This window comes from Cebus imitator, unplaced genomic scaffold, assembly GCF_001604975.1.
Source record: "Cebus imitator isolate Cc_AM_T3 unplaced genomic scaffold, Cebus_imitator-1.0 Scaffold280, whole genome shotgun sequence".
Classification (NCBI taxonomy): Eukaryota; Metazoa; Chordata; class Mammalia; order Primates; family Cebidae; genus Cebus; species Cebus imitator.
In genome coordinates this window covers 761,728-771,430 of record NW_016107595.1, presented here as the reverse complement: position 1 = coordinate 771,430, position 9,703 = coordinate 761,728, and the positions used below count along the sequence as shown (strand labels likewise).

The 9,703-nt window shown below is 47.8% G+C and overlaps 1 protein-coding gene across 7 annotated transcripts in view; it reads right to left on the bottom strand.

Annotated features, from left to right (window-relative positions):
• The window catches only part of NWD1 (NACHT and WD repeat domain containing 1), an 87,573-nt gene that overhangs the window by 28,925 nt on the left and 48,945 nt on the right, over positions 1-9,703 (bottom strand). For all 7 annotated transcript variants that reach the window (XM_037728741.1, XM_017501203.2, XM_037728742.1 and 4 more), the window contains 2 exons: positions 7,174-7,371; positions 2,392-2,514 (listed from right to left, as the gene is read on the bottom strand). In XM_037728741.1, the coding sequence (XP_037584669.1) occupies positions 2,392-2,514; positions 7,174-7,371 (321 nt within the window). The remainder of the gene's footprint in view (positions 1-2,391; positions 2,515-7,173; positions 7,372-9,703) is intronic.

Sequence of the window (9,703 nt, the reverse complement as noted above, 5' to 3'; positions counted from 1 at the left end):
GAAGGAAGGAAGGAAAGAAGGAAGGAGGGAGGGAGGGAGGGAAGGAAGGAGGGAGAGAGGGAAGGAGGGAAGGAGGGAAGGAAGGATTTTTGTGTGTTTTTTAAAAAAGGGGTCTTGCTATGTTGCACAGTCTGGTCTTGAATTCTGGGCCTCAAGCAATCCTCCCACCTAGGCCTCCCAAAGTGCTGGGATTCAAGGTGTGAGTCACCATGGCCAACCTGTTTTCTTAATTAAATGAAAGGGTTAGATTAGAATCTTTCTAAAGCTGATTTCCTATGGCTTGATTCTGTTAAATGAATTTTTAAAAATACATGGGATATTTTAATCTATTTATTCAACAAATAAGCATGGAGTATGTCGAATAAAACATAACCCTTGCCCTCAAACAATAGCAAAAAGATCTTGGGATCTTAGGTCAACAAATAAATGTAGTATTTTTTTTTTTTTTAAGATAAGGTCTTGCTCTTGTGCCGGCTGGAGTACAGTGGTACAATCACAACTCACTGCAGCCCCAACCTCCTGGGCTGAAGCGAGTCTCATGCCTCAGCCTCCCAAATAGCTGGTACTATAGGTGTGTATCCCCACACCTGGCTAATCTTTGCATTTTTTGTAGAGACGTGGTTTCGCCATGTTGTCCAAGTTGGTCTCAAACTCCTGAGCTGAAATGATCTGCCTGCCTCAGCCTCCTAAAGTCCTGGGATTACAGACATGAGCCACCACACCCAGCCAACTGTAGTGTTAGTCAAGGAGGTCTTACGTACATCAAGCTGCAGAAGAGCAATGGGGAGCTAGTTATGAAGTGTACTTTGGGAACCCTTGCCTTCCCTTGCCCTACCTGCCCTTGCCCTACCTGCCCTTGCCCTGCCTGCCCTTGCCCTGCCTGCCCTTTCCCTGCCTGCCCGTGTCCTGCCTGTCTTTGCTCTCCCTTCCCTTCCTTTTCCCTCCCCTCCTCTCCCCTCCCACTCCCTTCCCTTCCATTAGTCTTCAAGAATGAATAGTTTTCCTTCCTAGTCCTGACCTTGGTCTATATCTCCTCAGCATCTAGAACAAGGTCTGGTACACAGCAGGCACTCAACCATTGATTATAAAACTAAGCCATATCTGTTAAGGGACTATGTCAAAAAAAACAACCTTACTTAGGATCTGAGGTTGACAAATGCAAAAAGGACCACAATTCTTTGCCCTTCACAATCCACACCCTTGGAAATGTTACTTTGCAGCTCCTCCCATAAAAAAAATGAAGGCTAGGCTGGGTGTGGTGGCTCACATCTATAATCCCAGCACTTTGGAAGGACAAGCAGAAGGACTGCTTGAGCTCAGGAGCTTGAGACCAGCCTGAGCAACATAGTGAGACCCTGTCTCTATCAAAAAACACAAAAATTAGCCAGGTGTGGTGGTGTATGCCTGTAGTCCCAGCTACTCAAGAGGCTGAGGTGGGAGGATTGCTTGAGCCCAGGAGGCTGAGGGTGCAGTGAGCTGAGATTGTCCCACTGCACTTCAGCCTGGGCAACAACACAAGACCCTGTTGGAAGAAAGAAAGAAAGAAAAAAAGAAAAGAAAGAAGGAAAGAAGGAAGCCTGTTTAGCCTATTTCCTTACTGGACTGTTCTTGTAAATTCCTTTGGTCAAGAGAATGTGACTGGGTGCCAAGTCCAAGTCCAGGCTTAAGAGATCCTGTGGGCCCCAACTTGTTTTCTTGAAACCCTGCCTTTGCGGGGGATGAGAGACCTGAGGGATGCTGAATGATGAGAGACCACATGGAGCAGAATTGAGTTGTTTCAGATTCAGCCAGCTCCCAGCTGACCCACTAACTGACTGCAGATATATGAGCAAGTCCAGCTGAGAGCAGAAAACCGCCCAGCTGAGCCCAGCCCACACTGCCAATGCACAGGAAGTGAGCTAAAGAAATAGCTTGTTTGTGGCTCAAATTTGTAATCCCAGCTCCTTGGTAGGCTAAGGAGGGAGGATCACTTGACCCCAAGAGTTTGAGACCAGCCTGGGCAACACAGCAAGACCCTCATCTCTAAAAACATTTAAAAATTTAAAAATTAGCTGGGTATAGTGCTTGTAGGCCCATCTACTAAGGAGGCTGAGGCAGGAGGATCAATTGGGCCCAGGAGTTTGAGGCTGCAGTGAGTTATGAACACACTACTGCACTCCAGCCTGGGCAGCACAGTGAGATCCCATCTTAAAAAAAAAAAAAAAAGAAAAAGAAATGGCTTGTTTAAAACTACTGTGTTTGGGGATGGTTTGCTATGTAACTATAGCTAAACGATGCAGGAACAAAGGCCAGGGTTTCAATACAGAGAAGTGAATCTGTGGGGAAGGGGCTCTGAGAACTGACTATTCACTATGGAAACTGACCACAAACCCCACTTCTCAAGTCTCTCACCTGTGTGTCCAGTTAGCATGTGGATCACATGCTGCTCTTCCATGTCCCACACAGCCACGATGCCATCCTGGGTGCCAATCACCAGCAGCTTCTCCTCCGCACCCCACGCTATGGCAGTGATGCCTGCAGCCACACAGAGGCAACAGCAATGATCTCAGTTCCTGTGTCCAAATATTCAGCTATGGGGTGTTCTAATGAGCCCCCCACTTCTCAGATAAGACAACTGAGGCACAGACAGATTCAGTCCCTTGTCCAAAGCCACACAGCAGGGATTACAGATTCACAGACTCAGATGCACAGATTCGCACTCTGGGCTGTGACATTCACTCCGCTCTTAGGTAGGAAAAGGGACTGAATCACAGTGTGGTCATAAGCGTCTGTATAGTCCAGCAGTGCTCACCCAGGGGACATATTTGGCGGCTGGAGACATTCTGAGGTGCCACAACGGGGGACAAGGATGCTCAAGGACACTAATGGCATCTGGTAGGTGGAGGCCAGGGAGGCTGCTCGACACCCAACAATGCATAAGACAACTCCACCCCGGAGAAAGATTCAGCCCCAGAAGCCAACAGTGCCACAGCTGAGAAACCCTGTCTTAGTTGAAAAAACTCAGAAATGAAATTACATTGGCTGTGGCAGGGCATGGTGGCTCACGCCTGTAATCCCAACGCTTTGGGAGGCCGAGATGGGTGGATCACTCGAGGTCAGGAGTTCAAGAGCAACCTGTCCAACATGGAGAAACCCAGTCTCTGCTAAAAATACAAAAATTAGCCAGGCATGGTGAAGCACACCTGTAATCCCAGCTATTCAGGAGGCCGAGGCAGGAGAATGACTTGAACCTGGGAGGTGGAGGTTGCAGTGAGCCAAGGACACAGCACTGCACTCCAACCTGGGTGAAAGAGGGAGTCGAGAGAGAGAGAGAGAGAGAGAGAGAGAGAGAGAGAGAGAGAAGGGAGGGAGGGAGGGACGGAAGGAAATTATATGGCTGAGAATGAGGATTCTGTTTTTGACATCTCTTTGAGTTCAACCAGCATAGAAAAACAAGGGCTGAGGTCCTAAAGAAAAAGCAAATATTTGCCAGTGAATTGGGCAAACACACCCCAAGGCTCTCTGCCTGGTGGAGTTTGATTAAAACTTCACTGCAGAGAGGGGCCAAGATACATTAGAGAAAACACAGGCCTAGGCATTAAGGAACTGGACTTTCTGAATGTCCTGAAGTAAAGGAAGGAAGTCCTTTTCCTTCTCTGTACCTCTTTCCCATGTATAACATGGTTGGGGTAGTGTTGAATCAGAGCCAGTCAAGCTCTGAGAATACAGGATTTTGTTTCTACCTCATTGGGATAGAGAGCGTGGAAATAGGATTTGTTTTATTTTTCTTTCTTCTCCTCCCCGTTCCTCCCTTTCCCTTCCCTCCCCTCCCCTTCCCTTTCCTCCCCTTTCTCCTTCCCTTCCTTATTCTCTCCCCTTTTCCTTCCCTCCCCTTCCCTTCCCTCTTCCCTCTCCTTTCCCTCCCTTCTCCTCCCCCCTTCTTTTCCCTTCCTTTTTTATCCCCCCAGATAGATAGGGTCTCACCCTGTTGCCCAAGCTGGAGTACAGTGGCTGAGTCATAGCTCACTGCAGCCTCAAACTCTTGGGCTCAAGCAATCCTCCCATCTTAACCTCCTAAGTAGCTGGGACTGTAGGCACACGCCACCATACCCAGCTTTTTTTTTTGTTTGTTTACTTTTTGTAGAGACAGGGTCTCCCTATGTTGCCCAGGCTGGTCTTGAACATCTGGGTCCAAGAAATCCTCTTGCCTTGGCTTCCTAAAGTGCTGGGATTACAGGCATAAATCACTGTGCTCAGCCTCTTTTTCTTTTTTTCTTGTCATGCACTCATTGTGTGACCTTGGAAATATTAACTTATACTTTTCATTTTAAAAATGAACAAACTGAAGCCCACATGGGTAAGACCTTTTTCAACTTTAACAGGACTAGAGGATGTACAACAGGGCATAGTGGATCTGAAACACAGAACATTTACCTGCCCCAGAGATGACAAAAACATCACTCTAAGTTGTAACTTCCTATGCCTGTGCCATGACAGACATCACTAATCAATCACAGCACTATATGTGATTTGCGCCCCCATAGCCATTATGTCATCTCACCTTTAGTAATAAAACCCAAAAGCTCATAGGTTTTAGCTGAATACAGGGTCATCCACACAAAGACCATATTTACCCGGTTAATCCCCCAGGCTCACCCCTGTAATCCCAGCACTTTGGGAGGCCGAGGTGGGCAGATCACCTGAGGTGAGAAGTTCAAAACTAGCCTGGCCAACATGATGAAACCCCATCTCTACTAAAAATACAAAAATTATCCAGGTGTGTTAACACAAGCCTGTAATCCCAGCTACTCTGGAGGCTGAGGCAGGAGAGTGGTTTGAACCTGTGAGGCAGAGGTTGCAGTGAGCTGAGATCATGCCACTGCACTCCAGCCTGGGTGACAAGGGCAAAACTCCATCTCAAAAAAAAAAAAAAAAAGACTGTATTTCCCAGGTTCCCTTACAGTTGGACATATCCAAGTTCTAGCCAATGAGACAGGAGTGGAAATATTTAGTTCTGCCTCTAGGTAATGCCCTTAAAATGAGGAGGCCTGCCATGTGCTTCTCCTAGTCCCTACTGGCTGGAATGCCATCTGGATAGTAGGAGCTGGAGCAGCCATCTTGGGCCAATGAGGACATCCCTGCACTGAAAATGGCAGAGCAACCAGATTGAAGGTATATGGGTATGTGGGTCCCAGACAACCTAAGGACTCCTTTATACCTCTTCTTTTGCTTGAACTATTTCATAAGACAGAATTAAACTCCTATTTTATTTAAGCCACTGCTATTTTGTCTTTTTTTTTAATGATATCTGAACCTATATCCTAATAAATACATACACTTTCTGACTAAGCTAGCTTCAGTCTCAGAATCCTTCTCAACACAGCATTCTGGTGGCTGCCCCTAAATTGACTCCTCCATGCATTGTACTTAGTGTCTCTTAGCATTTCTATTTTGAAGATAATGTGCCTGGGGAGTGTGGCTTTCACTACCAGGTCATGTGGCACAGTGAGAGCTCTGACATTTGAACCACAAGTGAATTCAGGGTCTCACAATCGTGAGAGATTGTGGGTAAGCAGATAAATAGATGGGTGAATGAAAGCGGGTGAGTTGGTAGACAGGCAGCTAGTTGGATGAGTGGATGGGTGAATGGATGGGGCAGATAGATGGGTAGATGGAGGAATCAATTTCTAGATGAAATTGAAGTGAGCAAGTTGATGAATGGCAGAGTGTGTGGATGGGTGGAGGGTTAAGAGTGTGAATGGAAGATGATCGGATAAAAAAATAGAAGGGTAAGTGGATTGGGGTGGATGGATGGATATATGGGTAGAAGGCTGAATAACTAATAGAAGTGTGGATGACTGATGGGTAGATAGATGAGAGGAAGGAAGGAAGAAAGAAAGGGTTGAAGGATAAATGAATGGATGGATGGACGAATGGATGGGTGAGTGGATGAATGGAAGGAAAGGTGGGTAGGTGGATGGATGGATAAAAGGATGGGAAGGTAGTTTGATAAATGGATAGATTACTGAAAGAGTAGGTAAGTGATTGGGTGAATGGATGAATAATAGATGGATGGATGAATGGGGGTAGGTAAATGAAATGGTGGCAGGGTAGATGGAGAGATGGACAGGTGGGTGGATAGGTAGGTGGATGGAACAGTGGGACAGTCAATGGATAAAAGGGTGGGAGGGTAGATGGATTAACAGATGGGGGATAGGCGGATGGAAGTGTGGCAGGTAGATGGATGGGTGGGAAGGTGGATAGATGAATGGGTGGGTGGGTAGATGGATGGATGGATGGGTAGGAAGGTGGTTTGATAAATGAATGGATGGATAAATAGAAGGGTAGGTAAATGATTGGATGAATGGACACATGATGTATGAATGGGTGGGTGGATGGGCGAATGGATGGTTGGATGGGTGGAAGCATGGGAGAGTAGATGGATGGAAGAGTGGGAGGGTGGGTGGATGGATGGATGGGCGGGCAGTAGATGGATGGAAGGGTGGCAGAGAAGATGAATGGATGGGTGGGAGGGCTGGGAGGGCAGTGGATGTATGAATAGATGATGGAAGGGTGGGAGTGTAGATGGATGGATGAATGGATGGGAGGGTAATTGGATGGAAGAGTAGGAAAGTGAATGAATGGGTGGATGTACAGATGGATGGATGAATAGAGGGGTGGGGGGGAGGGTGCCCGATGGATGGACGGATGGATAGATGAATGGAAGAATGGGAGATGGATGGATGAATGGAAGGAAGAAAAAAATGAATGACAAATGGAAGGCAAAACTTAAATCCTCATCTCTCCCTTACATTCTGGGATCCCAAGGGCTGAGTACAGTTCCATCAGCCTCCCAGGGGCCTGTCAGGCATGAGTTCCTAGCTTCCAGACTTACTAGCATGAGCTTGTAAATAGCTCAAACTGTGAGATGGGCACAAGTCCCTTGGAGATGGGAAGCTTGGAGGTATCCCCTAGCTTCGGGCTCATTAGCAGAATTTGTATGAGTCATCTACAGTCCCTGGGGGGCAGAGAGAGGCAATTGAGCATGAGATAGCAGGGGCAGGCTCCAATGGCACCCTCAGGGCCTCCCGACTAGCGCAGGGGAGTTTCAGAGGACAGTCTCAAACACTGGCATTCACTGCCCCCACGCAAGCAGGTGCCTGCTGGGATTTTTGCTATGCTGGGGACACTCACCTTTGTGACAACCGCTGAGGGTTGCCCGGAGGGGTCCTCCCGGGGGCTGGAGGAATCCTCCGAGGGGCACCAGCACAGGGTGTGGACACAGCCGGAACCAGCTCTGGGCCTGTTGGCATAGCTGTCCCACCAGTGCGGGATGTGAGGTGGCGAAGAAATGGAGTCTGGCCAGCATTTCTGTGTACAGGAGGCTCCTCTCTGCAACAAAAGGATGTGGATTAAGTTGCCTAGATTCAGCCCCCTGTACCTTTCCTGCAAATTGAGTCTCCACTCCCTGCAGGAGCTGTGGGATGAAAGAGAAGACACAAAACCTCAGCTACAGCCTCTGTTGGCCTCTTCCGCCTCCTTCTCTGCTCTCCAGACTCACTCACCTTTACTTCAAATGTACGCAGCTGTTTCTAGCCTCCAGCCTTTGCCCAACTTGCCTAGAACGCTCCCCTTTCCTTCCTCTCTCCTTCCTTCCCTCCCTCCCTCCCTTCCTGTCTTCCTTCCTCTTTTTTCTGAGGTAGTATCACACTCTGTTGTCCTGGCTGGAGTGCAGTGGCACGCGATCAAAGCTCACCGCAGCCTCGAACTTCTGGGCTCAGGCAATCCTCCCATCTCAGCCTCCCAAATAGTCGGAACCACTGGCATGCACCACCACGCCCAGATTTAGTTATTTACTTTATTTATTTATTTACTTTTGAGATGGAGTTTCACCCTGTCGCCCAGGCTGGAATACAATGGCGTGATATCAGCTCACTGCAACCTCCGCCTCCTAGGTTCAGGCAATTCTCCTACCTCAGCCACCCAAATAGCTCGGACTACAGTCACCCAACACCACGCCTGGCTAATTTTTGTGTTTTTAGTGAAGACGGGGTTTCACCATGTTGGCCGGGCTCTCTTGAACTCCTGGCCTCAAGTGATCCACCCACCTCGGCCTCCCAAAGTGTTGGGATTACAGGCATGAGCCACCGCGCCTGGCTATTTATTTTTTGAGAGACAGGGTCTTGCTCTGCCACCCAGGCTGTAGTGCAGTGGCATGATCACAGTTCACTGCAGCCTCAAACTCCTGGGCTCAAGCAATGTTCTGGCCACAGCCACTCAAGTAGCTGGGACTGCAGGTGCACACCACCACGACTGGCTAATTTTTTATTTTTTGTAGAGATGGGGTCTCCTTATGTTGCCCAGGCTAGTCTCAAACTCCTGGCTCAAGCCATCCTCCTTCCTCAAACCCTCAGAGTCTGGAATTATAGGTGTGAGCCACTGTGCCTAGACCCAACCTTTTCAATAAAAACAGGATCAGAGGAGGGATACATTGGAAATCTTTGTACCTGCCATTCAGTTTTGTTGTGAACCTAAAACTGTTCTTAAAAAAATATGCTATTAAGAAAAATTAGACCGTGTAGTGGCGCGGGCCTGTGATCCCAGGTACTGGGGAGGCAGAGGAAGGAGAATTGCTGGAACCCAGGAGGCGGAGCTTGCAGTGAGCCGAGATCGCGCCACTGCACTTTAGCCTGGGCGACAGAGCTAGACTAAAAAAATAAAATAAAATAAAAAAAAGACTCATGATCGCTTTGGATCATTTAATCATTTAGGTTAGTGTTGAATGGTGTCCATTTCCCAGCTTGCCTGGCTGTACAGAGAGCACATAGATGTCCAGCAGCGCCCTCTGGTGATGACATTTGTTCCTACACTTCCTCCTTGTGTCAGGGGAGCCAGAGGTTGTCAATCAAGGGGCTTTGCAGGGAACGTGCTGAGATCTGAGCTTTTAAATTTTTCTTATGGGAAGTCGTGCCCAAGGTTGTTTTCCTAAGAAGTTGCTCCATCAAGGTTTACAACTCTGGCGAATGCCTCTCACGTTACTGTTCTTTCCAGTTGCCTTAAATTCCAGTTGTTAGGTATGCTGTTCCATTTCCTTCTCTTTATTTTTTTATTTGTTTGTGTGTTTTGAGACAGAGTCTTGCTCTGTCACTCAAGTTGGAGCGCGATCTCGGCTCACGGCAACATCTGCCTCCCAGGTTCAAGCAACTCTTGTTCCTCAGCCTCTCAAGAAGCTGGGATTACAGTCATGCGCCACCACACCTGGCTAATTTTTGTATTTTTAGTAGAGATGGGGTTTCGCTATGTCGCCCAGGCTGCTCTCAAACTGGCCTCAAGTAATCTGCCTACCTTAGCTTCCCAAAGTGTCGGGATTACAGGCTTGAGCCACTGTACCTAGCCACCTATTTATCTATTTTTAATTAATTAATTTTTTATAGAGACAAGGTCTCATGTTGCCCAGGCTGGTCTTGAACTCCTGCACTCTAGCAATCCTCCTGTCTGGGCCTCCCAAAGTGCTGGGATTACAGATGTGAGCCACCACACTCGGCCTCGTGTCCCTCTCTTAAAGGCTGGGACAAACATTAACTATTTGCCTAGGGCAGTAAGGATGGAGACAAGGATCTCCCAGGAGAGCGAGTCATACGTAGCCTTGTAGCTACAGTACCGGAAAGGTCATTACCCCAAGGTAATGGAGAACCATCTAGAAGTTCCAACAAAGAGATACTTA